General features: G+C 57.7%; 1 protein-coding gene across 1 annotated transcript in view; it reads right to left on the bottom strand.

Moving 5' to 3' along the window:
- The window catches only part of LOC133627315 (collagen alpha-1(I) chain-like), a 105543-nt gene that overhangs the window by 18426 nt on the left and 72094 nt on the right, over positions 1-15023 (bottom strand). Inside the window, exons 11-29 of the mRNA XM_062011973.1 lie at positions 14019-14057; positions 13845-13898; positions 13000-13053; positions 8476-8583; positions 7760-7813; positions 6740-6793; positions 6565-6609; positions 6252-6305; positions 5444-5488; positions 5021-5074; positions 4889-4933; positions 4592-4645; positions 4171-4215; positions 3930-3983; positions 3122-3166; positions 2467-2520; positions 1940-2047; positions 332-385; positions 152-205 (exon numbers count right to left, since the gene is read on the bottom strand). Of these exons, the coding sequence (XP_061867957.1) occupies positions 152-205; positions 332-385; positions 1940-2047; positions 2467-2520; positions 3122-3166; positions 3930-3983; positions 4171-4215; positions 4592-4645; positions 4889-4933; positions 5021-5074; positions 5444-5488; positions 6252-6305; positions 6565-6609; positions 6740-6793; positions 7760-7813; positions 8476-8583; positions 13000-13053; positions 13845-13898; positions 14019-14057 (1074 nt within the window). The remainder of the gene's footprint in view (positions 1-151; positions 206-331; positions 386-1939; positions 2048-2466; positions 2521-3121; positions 3167-3929; positions 3984-4170; positions 4216-4591; positions 4646-4888; positions 4934-5020; positions 5075-5443; positions 5489-6251; positions 6306-6564; positions 6610-6739; positions 6794-7759; positions 7814-8475; positions 8584-12999; positions 13054-13844; positions 13899-14018; positions 14058-15023) is intronic.

Here is a 15023-nt window from a genome sequence, read left to right as displayed (position 1 = left end):
CATCCTTCTGCCAGCAAAAAAGCTGCAGATTTGGAGGCAAAGCTGGTGCTCAAAGATGCAACAGCTCAGCCCCAGCATGTCCCAAGGGAGGAGTCTCTGGGGTTGTTTCAGTCTCCCACAAAGACGCTCAGGATTCATCCCCGTTAGTTACCCGCACTCCCCGTGGTCCTGGGGTTCCCTTGGGGCCGTCAGGTCCTCGGCCTCCCTAAAACTCACACCAAGGGGAACAGTCGCTTCAGACACGACTGAAGTCATTGACTTCAGACTCCCTCAGTGCTGCCATTGAGGGCGTGAGAAACATGGGCACAGGGTGACACACGGCGGTGCTGACCTTGGGTCCTGCGCTGCTGTTCAGCCCCGCCGGGCCGATCGGGCCTTCTTCTCCCTGGCAGGAGAGAGGAGAGGAGTTGGCCAGGCCAAATGTAGCCTCTGATCCTCTGCCTGCTCCCCCAGCCACAGCAGCCACCATCCCCCTGCCTCGTGTAGGGGACAAACACAGGGAGCATGGCCAGAGGTGACATTAGTGGAAAGGCAACGTGAGCTTCAGGGTGGGGATGGGGACTCCCCTGTTCCCCAGCCTTATAAAAGAACCCTAAAAAGCTCACTGGGCTCAGTGGTGGCCCAAAAGAGCACAGTGTGTGTTCCCTGCTGACCAAATTGCAGACTGCTGTGCGAGGCTCCTGCCTGTGTGGTCACTGCACCCCGCTGCCAGACCGACGCTCTCTTGGTTGGGTGCAAAGGCAGCGGCTGGCAGCCAAGTCGTGCTGCATCTCCATCGCTTGCAGAGGTGGGAGGATTTGTTTCTCATCATGAAGAGTGAATGTGAGAGCAGATCCCTCCGAGGAGGAGGGCATCACACCCAGGGGGATGCTGCAGACCAGAAAGGTGGGTGGGAAAAATACAACCCCCCTTTCTTCTTCTCCTTAGAAGCTGGAAACCACTAGAGATACCAGCCAGCCTGGCTATGGTTCCCAGGTAGAAATGCTGACCTGCAGTGGATCTGTCCATGCTGACAGCTCCCTCAGAACACACTGCAGGGAAAAGCAATTAGGAAGCTGCCTTGTTTCTGTGGCTCCTTGGGCACTGCTGTGCTCGGCTCCTGAGAGCTGGCTAGGGTTGGGGCTGGGCAGGATGGCTGGGGAGAAGCAGGGCAGTCAGCCAGGCAACAGCAGCCCTCCAGAACTGCCAGCACAGGCTGCAGAGAGCCCAGCACGAGACTCAGACGAGCATCAGTTCAAGAGAGCAATCTGGGAGCCCTGTGCTCCCAAATCACGTGTGAAGGGTGCTGACCTGGGGCACAGACTCAGCAGGAACTCTGCAAAGATGCTGAGGCAAGGCAGCTGGGGGAGGGCTGCCCTCCAACCTGCTGGGAATCCCTTGCCTAAAGCTGCCCTCTCCTCACACTGCTGAGCCCACCAGCTCATTTCAGGTCACTGATGGGGGCACAGCTGGAGGAGTCTGCAGCAGACAAGTAAAAGCTCTGCTGGTGCCAAGTGCTGCAGTGCTGGGGGTACCCGTGACCCCGAGGATAAGAGCTTGGAGCAAAGCTCCCTGTGCGTGAGCAGGGCCCAGCAGTGCCCCAGGGAGGTGCCAATAGAGGACTCCTTTAGCCTGCACCAGCTCTCACCAGCACCCACCACCCCAGTGAGCCAGGAAGCACCAGCACAGCTGACAGTGAGCGTGGGGTGGCGGAGATGCCCAGGATGCTGGGAGAGAGCTGGGCTGAGGCAGTGGGAGAGAGGGACCCTGCAGACCTGCCGTGCCTGTGCCAGCAGCATCGCGGTGCCACGGCCCAGCGCGGGGCTCAGGAGCGGGCAGGAGTGCCCACCCCAGGCAGGGTTGGGGCAAGGCAGCACTGCCCACCCTGCCTGCATCCCTCAGAGCTGTCCCCTCCCCACACCACCCACCTCACAGCCTAACACCGGGCACAGACACTCACCTCCGGGCCGCGAGGCCCCGCGGCTCCCCGGGGCCCTGGGAAGCCCTGCAAGCCGACCTGGCCCCGAATCCCAGGGGCACCTTTTGCTCCTTGTGCTCCACGAGGACCCTTGGAGGGACAGGACAGCATGTCAGAGTGGGGCATGTAAACAGGGGGGACAGTCAGTCCCTGGGAGTCCCCCAGCCCCCTGCCCCAGCTCTCTGCACATTCAGCCTTTGGCACGGGGCTGCTTTGGGTGAACACCCCACAACCTTCCTCTGAGAGCACCCTGGGGCACCAAAAATGGGACCATGTAACAGTTTTAAACACCCAAAGCAAGAGGCAGTAGGGAAGGATGGATCAGGGCCGTCAGCATGGTGGGATGAAGCACAGCTTGAGCTGCTTGACTCTCATGGTCCCTGAAAGCAAAGGGCCTTGGGTCTCTGGACATCCACACCAACCCATGCACCAGCTGGAAAACAGCACACTTGAACACCAGAAGAAGCAGCAGCTTGAGGGTTTCCCCCACAAGCCTGGGTATGTGATACCTTGGCTCCTTCGGCTCCCAGGTCTCCCTTGGCTCCACCTGGACCTCGACAGCCCTGCAAGAGCAGCAGAGGTGGAGGGCACGCTCAGAAAACCATGTTAGGCCACTCCTTGCAAACAAAGCATGCTCTGATCAGATTTGGGCATCAAAGAAAGTTAGTTTTGCCCAGTTTAGATCAGGGTTTTGCTCCTGATGGACCCTTCAGTGCTGGGAGAAGGTACATGCTGGATGTGCTCCTCATGGTGGGACCATGCTCCAGCGCTTCTGGATTCAATCCCCACCAAACTGTTCGTGCCTCCAGCAACTCCTGCCAGTTCCCCCCAGCTCCCTGGCAGCTGGGACAGCCACAGCAGCCTGGGGTGCCATCCCAGCACCATGATGGTGAGCACCTTGTCCTCATTGTGGACCTTAACACAGGCTAAAGCACTCCCACTTCCCAAAGCAGACGCCACCTCAGGACACAGTGCTGTGCCTGAAAGCTCCTCTCACTACAGCAAGGTGAGCCCAAGCACAGCCCTGCCTTCCCAAACAACTGCAGCCACCACCTATTCACACACCAAGTCCAAACACAGGCAAGGAACATGAAGCTGGTGCTTTGGGCTCTGACACAGCTCTGCTGCACCCCAAGCAGGGATGGCACAGGTACCACCACTCACCTGCTCTCCTCGGGTGCCTTTTGGACCTGGCAGGCCAATGAACCCCTTCAGAGAGAGACACAGAATGCATGTTGAAAACAAACCACAAAGGAAAATATCACAGGCACCTCTGGGGGCTGATAACCCTCCCACACCACAGGGATGGATGGGGGGACGGACGGGGGGATGGATGGGGGGACGGATGGGGGGGATGGACGGGGGGGATGCTGAGACATCAGTTCAGTTCTGCAGAGTTGCTGCTATTGATGCCACGGTAGGATTTGCTCCCCAACAGGGATAAGGGGATGCATAAACCCTCCCAAGGCTGCCCCCAGCACAAAGATGAGGTTCTTGTTAGCCTCCAAAATGCACTACCCACATCCCACCCTGCATCCCTCATCTCTTTTGCAAGAACCAGCTTTCAGGAGTTTCAGCACATGAGAAGCAAAGGCAGCGAGGGCCGTGCTCAGCTGGGGGGCACGGCCAGGCTGCCCCAGCCTTGTGCCCGTTGGAAAAGGCAGCTCAGCACCCAGTCCTCTTGGGAAGGGATAGGCAGGGCCAGGGCTGGGGTATCTCTGCTGATAAATCCCCAGGGAAATAAAGAAATCAATCCAGGTCCCTGCAAGCAGCAGAGTCAGAGGAGCTTTGGAGTCTGGAGATGAGGAGTGTGCCCACAGGGCTGTGGCCATCATCTCCACCAGCCCTTATGCCCCAAATGCTGCAGGAAGCTGAAGGGGGGTGGTGGGGAGAAGGGCATTCGCCTTCAGTGCTCAGGGGGCTGTGAGGAGGAGGATGAGAGGACCCTGCACACAGCCACTCATGGACTTACCCCAGGGCCCTCCTGTCCCAGCTGTCCCCTCAGCCCGGGGACACCATCTGTACCCTGCAAGAGGGATGCTGGCATCAGCTCATGCCTCAGTGGGCAGCGTGTACCCAGACCTACTGTGTCCCCTCCTCAGGGACCTCCAAGCTCCCCCCCCTTCCCCCACCTCTTGGGTCCCTGCAGGGAAAGCCCTCAAGCCCATGTTCATCCCCACCAAGGTCAAAGCCAGCCACCAAGAAGCTCTTACAGGGTCTCCTTTGGGACCAGTGGATCCCTCCATCCCAGCTGGACCCTGCAGAAAAGCAAAGGTGTGTGGGGAGGTTTGGGAGAGGAGGGAAGGGATGCTGCTCACTGTCCTGCTCTGCAGATGAGACCCCAGCCCAGAGGAACCCTGCTCAGCCCTTCAGGAGCTGCATGTCACAGCCCAGGGACCATGTCCCCATCAGCTCACCCTTTCCTTTCCCACCCTGGCCAGAGCCACTCACACATTCCCTCCCACTCACACATTCCCACCTGCTCCTGTGGCAGTAGAGACCTGCAGGGTCAAGGGCTTTGTGTCCATTTGCAAAGCATTTGTGGGACAAGTCCTTCCTCACTTAACAAGCACATGGTAGGGGGACACCCACAACTTGGAGACACACCTCCAAGGCAGGACAGCACCAACGTACCTGTGTGCCCCTGGGGCCGGGGGGGCCACGTCTCCCCTGCAAGCCCTGCGGTCCCTGCAAAGCAGCAGGGGACGGGGAGCTGCTGTTAGAATCAATTCCCTGCACACACAGCCTGAGGTGCAAAACCTCTCCTGGGAAAAAGGATTCCCACCTCTATCTCAACCTCTTTACAGATTTGGGGTTGGGTTGAGACCACAGCCCAGCTGGAGGAGACCCCTCTGTGCTGAGTGACCCTCGGGACATGCCCCCTGTCCCAGCACCCCACCAGCTCCCTGAGGCATCCCGTGGCTGACGTACCTTGGGGCCCCGCGGGCCAGGCAAGCCAGGAGGGCCCATTTCTCCCTGGAGAGAGAGTGGGGAAGGGACAGGGTGAGCACAGAGGCTGGAAAAGCCCAAATAGCAAAGCAGGAGAGAAGGGGGCAGACTGACCTGAGAGCCATTGACGCCGCGGCACCCGACGGCTCCCGGCTGGCCCGGCTCTCCCTGCAGCAGCACAGCCTGCTCAGCCCCGTGCCCACTGCACCACTCAGGACTCCCCCCATGGCATCTCCCCCCATGGCAGCAGAGGCAGCCCTGGGCTAATGGTGATGCTGGGGGTTGGGGCTTTCCTGGTCTGTGTGAGTTTTAGCACCATTTGTCCCGCAGGTTTTGCCTCTTTCCCCCAATGCCCACTGCCAGGAGGCTGCATTTTAAGCAGATGCATCCTTTTTAGGTGTAAATCAGCACAAGGGATGGAACTGGGAAGGCTGTGGTGGCACATGCCAGCCAGCCCAGGATGGTCCTGCCCTGCTCCCCCAGCCCAGCCACCACTGGCCTTTCAGCTGCAGCTTGAGCCAAAATGCTATCACTTACCACAGGGCCAGCAGGGCCTGGGGGACCCACTGAGCCACCTTCTCCCTGCAGCAGGAGAGACAGGATGTCATTTTCCTAGCCTGGTTTGCTTTGATTCTCTCCTTTTAGCTGTCACATCCCAAATTCCCCCTTGTCTTCACATCAGCCATCAGCTGGTTGAAATCCCTTGGAAGAGCTACCCTACCTACCTTCAATCCCAGACAGCAGGCCTGCCCCCCCTACCCCCTTCAAGAAGGTGTTTCCATTCACCACCACCAAACCACTTCCATTTTCCTTTTAAATCCTCTGCAAACCCTTCCCTGGCTGGGATGGCTCCTGAAGACGTGGCAGCACTTAAGCTGTCAGTCTGCTGAGAGCAGCATGGAAAAACTCAGGTGCTGTCAAGCCTGGGATTCAACTCAGCTGAAGGTGGTCACTGAAAATAAACAGTGCTGCAATGTGCTCTTCGAAGGCTCATGTCTCTCCATTGCCAGCTGGAAGAATGAGCTGGGATGCAAATGTCTGTGTGGGAGACGTTGGGGGTGAGGGGAGGCTCCTGCCCCTGACATGCAGAGGGACAGTGGTGAGGGTGCAGTGCAGAAGGTGTTCTGGGGCCATATTCCCATTAATTAGAGCCACCTCCAGGACAAAGATACAGGTGTAGTTCAGGTTCAGCTCTTAGAGAAAAAAACAACCAAACTCAAGGATTTTATAAGACCAAAGGCAGTGCCAATGAGTGGCAAAGCCCAAGCCCTCCCTCCTTGGACCCATCCAGGCTCCTGCACCTCTTGGGGAGGGCTGGTGATACAGAGAAAGCAAAGCAACTCACCTCTGGCCCCGCAGGCCCTTGGAAGCCTATCACACCCTTCAGACCCAACATGCCCTGGGAGAGGAGCAGAGTGGGGTGTCAGTGAGGTGCCCACCCCATGGTACTCACCCTGAGGTGGCAGCTACCTTTGTCCCATCACTTGCAGGAGGGTCAAGGAAAACACAGAACCCACGAGGGCTTTGCCCAAAGCCAGGGCTGGAGCTTGGGGCCAGTGCAGAGGAGCAAAGTGCTCAGCCCAGGAAAGGGGATGGAGGGAAGGAGCAATCCCAGCACAGCAGGGTGTGAGACACCCCTGGCTTCCCTGTTAACTCACCTGAAGCCCAGCAGGACCTGGCAGGCCATTTTCTCCTTTCACCCCCTGGAAAAGCCAAGAGCAGCCTGAGTGATGGAGGAGAACACAACCTGGCGCTGGGGGGTCATGGCAGGGAAGGAGCAGCCCTGTGCTTGGGTCAGGCAGAGCTGCCAAGAGCAAGGACAGACGCCCTCACCTTTGCTCCCTTCTCTCCTTTCTCCCCAGCTGGTCCAGGGTCACCCAAGAAACCCTGAAATGGGAACAACAAGGACACATGAGCCCCAGCAGCACCATCAGGAGCTGCAACGTGGCTGCTGTGCCCCAGAGGACTGTGGTGTGGTGCAGGGTGATGAGGATCCTCGAGCACATGCTACAGGCCTGGCTGGGTGTCCCCAGCTCAGTGCCACCCACCACGGCTCTGCTCCCCCTCCCACGCCATGCACATGGTGACATGGAGTGTCCCAGTGCCCACGGGGCTGGGACAGGGCTCTCCAGAGGCTTTGCACCATCAGCTGTGTCCTGGAAGATGTCCTGAGCTGCACACAGAGGCTGTGAGGAGTGAAAGGAGAAGCTTCATGGGCCCATGTCCTCAGCTTCTGAGTGTTCCAGCACAGAGAGGCCAAACCCAAGGGCAGAGATTCGTCCTCTGGGTGCTGGAATGGTGCTCACAGGCAAAAAGGTACAAAGTATGGGCCAGAAAAGACAAACCATGTGGGACTGCAGTACCAACAGCCCAGGATGATCAGACTTCAGCCCAAAAAGCTCCTGGGCAGCTCTAAAAATGTTGGCTAACACTTGCCTAAAAAAGGCTGGGAGGGGGGAAGGGAAAAAATGACAGGACTAGCTCCCATTCACTTTGTTATGGACATGCTCTATCCTGTCTGATGAGACCCTGGAAGAGCCTGGAGGGGAACTGCAGGCAGCTGGGGCACAGGGCAGCAGCATGGCTGGAGGGTGAGGGGCAGAGGGCACAGGCAGCTGTGAGCCAGACCCTGCACAGGGCAATGGGGCAGCCCCCTGTCACGCAGCATGGGGCTGGCACGGGCATGCCTGCAGGCTGGGCAGGGCTGGCGACCAGGCACTGCTGGTGCAGCACCAGTGGAACCAGTAATGAAGAGCTCTTACTGCTTGGTGTTATGTGTGTGTGCTGGGACTGGGGCTGGAACTGAATTGTGCCCACAGCACGGAGTGGCAGAGCGAGTGAGAGCCAGCTTACCTCTTCTCCCTTCTCACCAGCCAGCCCCCGGTCACCTTGGTAGCCCTGCAGTCCCTGGGGAGAGGGAGGAAGGAGCAGAGTGGGTGCTGAGGGGCTGCCCAGCACCTCCTTACCCATGTCCAGCTCCAGCCTCACTCCCCATTGCTTCAGCAGCTTCTGCCTCCTGCCCACACCACCCTGCTGCAGCCTCCTGAGGGCTGCTGAGAGCCACAAACCTCTCAGCATTGTTCAATCCCTGTCACCACCCTCCAAAAGCCCCTGCAGAAAGCCTCCAAGCCCAGGTGTGTTGCCCATATTCCCCATGCCAGACATCTGGAAAAGGGCAGGGACCTCCACACCAAGTGACCAGCTCCAGGCAGCCCACAATTGCTCTCGTTTCTTTTTTCCCCTCCAGGGAAACCCAGGGCTTCAGATGCAGGAGAGCAGCCCAGCCCTCCAGCACAGGCGCACCTGAGGCAGGATCTGCAGTGCCTGGGCTGTCCCAGCTGCACCTTAATGCACATGTGGGATGTTTTACAGCCCTTTTTAGAGGGAGGAAACATGAAACTCGAGGCATCAATCCAGGACTGCCTGGGTTTGCAGCACTGCACTTAGAGGAGGCAAGTGAACGTTAAGAGCAGCAGCACTAGGAGCCTCTTTGTCTCCTGCCTGGGGCTTGAGGCTGCAGCCTCCACACCCCAATGCTGGCCATGCCATTGGCCCTGCCTGTGGCTTACCTGCTCTCCTGGCAGACCCCACGGCCCAGGTTTGCCATCCAGGCCAGGGAAGCCATCTGAGCCTGGGTAACCTGCACGTCCTGGCAAGCCCTGGAGCCCGGGTTCTCCCTGAGGAGAAAAAGGCCAAGCATGGGAAATGAAACAATCCACGTGACTATGAAGCCAATAAAGCTGAGCTGGGCATGCAGCTACACCTGTAAACACCTTGCAAGCAGTGGGGCAGGGCTGGCCGGGGCAGAGGGCTGGGGCATCCAGGCACTGGGCACGAGGGTCCAGCACCGTGGGAGAGTCACATCCAGCAGCCCCACAGCAAGAAACAAAGCGAGAGGCAGGGAAGAAGCAATGTGGCAAGAGAACCACAGACTCCCAGCATGGTGGGGGCTGGAAGGGCCCTGCAGAGCTGCCCCAGCCCCTGCTACAGCAGGTTCCCCTGGCTCAGGGGGCACAGGAACGTGTCCAGGTGGGGTTGGAAACCTCCTGAGAAGGAGCCTCCACACCCTCCCTGGGCAGCCTGGGCTGGTCAAATCCCTCTGCGTCTGTTTCTTGGCTCTAGGGCTTACACTCAAAGCCATTTCTGGTGCTTTCCCACACGCAAGAGCCTGAGCAGATCCTCTGGACTGGACACTGACAGTTAAAACTTAGGGGCAGCTTGTTTTTACCCCTTAGCTTACTGGCACTTCTGAATTAAGGCAGGGTAAGAGCAGTGTGCAGCAAAGAGGGAACATTTCCCTTCACATTGCTTTCATTGGCTGGATGTCTTAAAGATTCTGGAACATTTGGTCAAGCCCAAAACCTGGACTTTAAGTTTGTGAGGTCAGAGCTTGAAGGAAGGGCAGAATGACACAGCTGTCTCAATTACTTCTGAAGCAAAGAATCTGGTTGAGAATCCCAGAATCTCAAGGGCTGGAAGGGACCTGCAAAGCTCATCCAGTGCAACCCCCCTGCCAGAGCAGCACCACCTAGAGCAGGGCACACAGGGACTCATCCAGCTGGGTTGGGATGTCTCCAGAGAAGGAGCCTCCACAGCCCATCTAGGCAGCCCCTGCCAGGGCTCCCTCACCTCAACAGGGAACAAATTCCTCCTTGTGTTGCTTTGGCAGCTCTTGTGTTCCAGTTTATACCCATTGCCCCTTGTCCTGTCATTGCCCATCACTGAGCACAGCCTAAAAAAGCTTGTTTAAGGGAGGTTTGCTTTTCCAGCTCCCTCTCCCAAGGGCTTCAGCATCACACCACCAGCCACACACATCCCCTGTGCTCACTGTTGGCTTTGTATGCTCAGGGCTGGCAGCCCAAAAGGCAGCAGTTTTGTCCCATTCCACTTCCAGTCCCAGCTTTGGGGAATATTTATCGTTACCTGCATTTTGCAAGAGCCCTGGGCTGTGCCACCTCTGCCTGTGCCCTGTGCCAGGAGAGCCTGAGAGGATGGGCCAAATGCACAACAGATAATGGGAAAACCCAACCCAACTGCGTGCTCAGGGGCGATGCAGGGGGATGAAATCCCTCCTCCTCTTGCTCACACACACTGCCATTCTGCCAGCCTCGCCTTGGCAAGGAGCAGACATCTGCTGGAGAGAAGGTCTGCTGGAAACATGACCCTTAAACCAAAACCACCCCAGGCTGGTCAAGAGCTGAGTCCAAAGTTGAGTTGAGTTTCCCAGGTGCAAATTTGCCACACAAAGCCTCTGGCAGGGGCAGGAGAGCAGGAGGCAGGGACAGAGCTGTGGCTGTGACAGCCCCCTGAGCCAAAGGCAATGGACTCGCAGGTAGACTGTGATGGGTAAGAAAAACGTGCTTCTTTCCATTTCTGTGCCAATCCCTCCCTGAACTGATCCTCCCCTCACAGATCCTGGTTATGTGGAGATGGAGAATAACTGTGGCACCTCTTTGTTAAGCTGCACTGACAGATTCTAGTGTTTTGTCCTGGTTTAGCAAGGAGCAGCTTTGGCTTGGTAACGGGGCAGCGGGTTGCAGTGCAGACCTGGTAAAGGGTTTGTGGCCTCTCCCCCTGCTCCTGGGCTCACACCCAGCTCCGGCCCGGCTGGGCCAATCTGGCGCCTCTGCCAGCACTGTTTGGGGACGGGAATGTGAAGTGCTGGCAGGAGGCGTGAGAGTGACACAAGATGGAGGTGACCACACGGACCCTTCAGCCAGAGGAGGAGGAAGGAAGGAGGAGCACCAGAGCAGAGACCCCTCTGCAAGCCGTGGCGAGAATGCAGCTGTGCCCCTGCAGCCCATGGAGACCCATGGCAGGGCTGAGAGTTGCCGGCAGCTCCGTGAGTGAGCCCGGACGGGCAGAGACTGTGTGAGGAGGGGCCATGGCCCAGGCCGTGCTGGAGCCTGCGGGCCCAGAGCAGCCCCACGCGAGAGGCAGCGAGGAGCTGCGGCCTGTGGGGTAAATGCGTGTGGGAGCAGCCCGGGCAGGGCTGTGTGTGTGTGAGGGACCCCTTGGGCTTGCAGGGAGGATGGGTGTGGAGCCACCTGCCCTGAGGAGGGACAAAGGGCAGAAGCCATCGGGAACAGACTGACTGAAACCCCCAGTCCCTGCCCCTGGGCCGTTCAGGGGGGGACGAGGTAAAATCCCCGGGATCAGGGCTCTGAGCCCGGGAAGAGGGAAGGGGTGGCAAGAAGGTGTTCTGAAAGGGCTGGTCGGACTCTTCATCGTTGTGTCACTCTGTGCTGCTTTATTTTGGTTCTGTTTGGGGTTTAAGGTTATGTTTTAGTTGGTGTTGCATTCCATTATTCTCTGTTTCCTTCCCCAAGCCCAGCAGCCTGCTCTGGTTTGTCCTGAACCTTCAATTCAGCTCTCCCTGCCCTTAGGCAATTCTCAGCCTCGTCAGTACTTGAGGCCAATCGTGGTATTTTGTTCCCTGATGGGCCTAAACCACAACATGTTTACATGCAACCAGTGTTAACACAGTCAGTGACACCTTCCAGATGTTGGCAGCTGGTAAAACACTCTCCCTGGGGTGCATCCCTGCAGCAAGGGCACAGGGCCAGGGTGACAGGCCACCTGGCAGCAGGATGTGTGGTGCAGGACAGACACACAGTGCCTGAGGTGTAGCTCCCTTTCTTGCGTGAGATCCTGACTAATCTTTGCCATGAGCTTGTGGGACTCCAAGGTTCACCACAGCTGCCAGGAACCAGCACATGTCCTGCTCACCAACCCACCCAGATCTGGCTCCTCTTCTTGAGCCAGAGGTGCAGCCATCCCAGTTTTGTAGAGGAAGGCACAATAGCAAAGATGACAGGATGAAAGGAAGGCCATTGCTGAGGGGACCACAGTGCTGTGGCTGAGGTCATTGGAGTGATGCTATTCAAGATGGAGAGCTGAAGGAAGGTGATTGCTCCAGTAGATAGGAGAGTGGGTAGATGAAGGGCAGCAGAGGTGGGCACTGCTGTCCCTCCAGAGCAGCCCAGCAGCAACCAGGACAAATGAGCAAGAGGTAGGGGGGTGCTGGGGGACACCTGCACACTGGCTTGGTTGGGAGGGACAAGACTTGGGATGCACCAGCTCTTCCCATGAGGGCTGGGTACTAGCAAGCAGAGCTGGGAGAGTGAGTGGAGAGCTCTAGTGGTACTGGGGGATTGGCACATCTGACTTCCTTTTACCCACTGCACTCAAAAGCCACAAGCAGCTGTACTCACTCGGTCCCAGAGGACCAAGCCCACACGAGTCTCGTGAGGACACGCTGCGCAGCATCTCCTGTCACAGAACACAGACAGAGCCCACATATTCCTTGGTGAGTGGTTTCCAGAAGGTGACAGGGCTTTGGGACAACCATGCCAGCTTGTGCCAGCTGCCTGGGAGGGTTGCACACAGCAGAGTTGAGCACCCAAAGGGACTGAGCCCACGCAGCCACTGGAGCTGGATGCTGCAAGCACAGGGCAAGAGGAGCCACAGCATGGACCTGGTCATGAGCACCCTCTGCAGCTACCTGAAAGGAGGTTGTAGCAAGGTGGGAGCTGGTCTCTTCTCCCCATTAATGAACGACAGGACAAGAGGAAATGGGCTCAAGTTTCCCCAGGGGAGGTTGAGGCTGGAGCTGAGGCAGAACTGTTTCCCTGAGAGGGGTGTCAGCCCTGTGCCAGGCTGCCCAGGGAGCTGGGGCAGTGCCCAGCCCTGGAGGGATCCCAAAGCCGTGGGGCTGAGGTGCCGAGGCCGTGGGTCAGTGCTGGGCTGGGCAGGGTGAGGGCAGGGCTGGGACTGCAGCAGCTTCCAGGGCTTCCAACCAAAGTGATTTTGTGATTCTGGTCAGGGGGACAAGCCTGCCATGGAGAGCCATCTCTGCCAGCCACAGCCATCTCCCTGGAGATTGGAACTCAATCACCTCCCATCACCTTCAAATCTAGCACACAGTTCCTTGCACAGTTCCCAAAGCAGCAGCAAACCCAACTGTTAGGACACTCCAGGGTTTGATCCAAGAAGGACAAGATCCCCAGGACAGCCCTGAGGCTACACTCAACCTCTCCAAGCTAGTCTGTCCCCATGGCCAAGCCCCAACCCCTGGCCAGAACCCCACTCACCGTGTATCCACGCTGGCCCTTCTCACCTGGCTCTCCCGGCTCTCCACAAGGACCCTGCACACAGACAGGCATCAAGTCAACACAGGTGTCCCCAGGTGCCCTGCTCTGTGCTGAGAGCAGGCTGAGCCCTGGGAGGCTGCTGTGGAGGACAGTGAGCAACACACAGCAGCAGCCTTGGGGAGGGCAGAGTGGGATTTGCACCCCTCACCCAGCCCCCCCTGCCCGCCTGTGCTGGGACTGTGCCAGGGCAGGTTTGGAGGCGATGGCAGATCCAGGTCCCTGTTGCTTTGGTGCCCTACAGGAGGGCAGGCCAGGGAGTTTTGCCTTCATGTTCTTTGCCTCATGGTGCTGCCCTGCTGTGGCAGAGGCCAGCCCAGGGGGAAGCATCACCTGGGGACTGCGTGGGCATGGGGCTGCAGACCCACCCCATGGGGCTGGCCCCACACATCAGCTGTTCCCTGCCTTGGTTTTTGTGCTTCTGGCAGAGATCCACACCATGCTTACCCAAACTCAGAGCAAGAACCTGATGCTCTGGGAGGATAAGCCAGCACTGATCAGCTGGCAGACAGAGGGGCAGGGGCTGCCTCTGCCAAACGCAGCCCAGGGAGCTGGATATCAAACATCACCCGGGTTTTGATGGGAAGCAGACCAGCAAACCATCAGGCTTCTTTGAAACCCAATCCCAAGGCCCTTAATTACAGCATACCAGTAGTCACTGGGCAAGTAGATACTTTTTGGGGCAGCCCAGGGCTGTGCAAGTGACTGGGGACACAGACTTGCCCCCGGGTATCAGCAGGGCCAAGCAGCTCCCACCACGGAGGGGACACGAGGAGTTTCTTACTTACAGGTGCTCCTGTTCTCCCTGGGTGTCCTGGGGGCCCAGGGGCTCCGGGTTTTCTCTGGGAGAAACATTGGTAAAACAAATCTCACTGTGACAAAGTGCTTGGAGAGTGGAAAACCCAGCTGACCAAGCCAAAGGGAAAAGGAACCACAGAGAATTGGTGGAAAGCAATACTCACCGGCCAGCCTGCCTGGAGGAGCTGGTAAAATGATGATTGCTGAAAGGAGAATGGGGTTGAGAGCACATACAAAAGGTTAACAAAATCCCTGGCTTCAGAGGCTTTTTTCCTATTGCTTGGGGAGACACAGAAATGAACCAGCCCTCTAATTAATGATGGCTTTTACACTATGTGCATGCAAGTCACAGGACAACGTGTAGGAGGGTAAGGACCTGCTGGCCTCATCAACAAATGAAGATGGAGAGCTCACTCCTGAAGTCTGCTGAAATCAGGCTCCCCAGCAGTGTTGGGACACCAGAAATGTTTTGCATGCAGAGAGGATGGAAGTCTGTTGTTGGTGAGTGCAGGTACCATCCTGTTTAGCCCAGACTGGATTAAAATCAGCTGTTTTGACATTGCAATTTGCCCTCGAACAGGAAAACTCATCCTGACCAGTGCCAGCTGAGAAGATCCTCCAGCAGCTGTAGCTGGCAGGCTTTCTCCTCACTGCTCCCAGGTGCTTTCATGCACCTTCAGTTCTTCAGAAAACCAGATGACTACAAAGAGGAAAAACCCCACCCCAGTGTGGGCTAATCCCATCCCAGCCACAGCTCACCCCACGGCTTTTCAAAGCCAAGAGGAAGGTCCTAAACGCTCACAGTGTGGCCTCCCCACTGCACACTCCCAAGACAGGTTTCCCCAAGCTTTGGGAGATGCCCAGGAAACAAAACAACATCTGTCTGCATCTACCAGCCACTCTCCTGCCCTCCCAGTAGCACAAACCACAGACACACAGGAGGCAAACCCCACCTTTCCTCCTCCTCCTTTCTTCCCATGGTGAGCCCAAACGTAGGTCCAGGCACCTTCTCTAAATCCTGGCTTGCATCATAGCTAAGAAAAGCCCCCCCTCTTGTTCATCACCCCAGTCCCATGCAGCTGGAGGGGCAGGATTCCCACGTGCTCCCCACCTTCAGCCTCAGGGGCTCTGGGAAACCCTCTCCTGTCTCCCTGCTCCAAAGATCCATC

Source organism: Colius striatus, chromosome 19 (genome assembly GCF_028858725.1).
Source record: "Colius striatus isolate bColStr4 chromosome 19, bColStr4.1.hap1, whole genome shotgun sequence".
NCBI lineage: Eukaryota > Metazoa > Chordata > Aves > Coliiformes > Coliidae > Colius > Colius striatus.
Note: the sequence above shows the minus strand (reverse complement) of the source record. Positions and strands in the feature narration are given on the sequence as shown.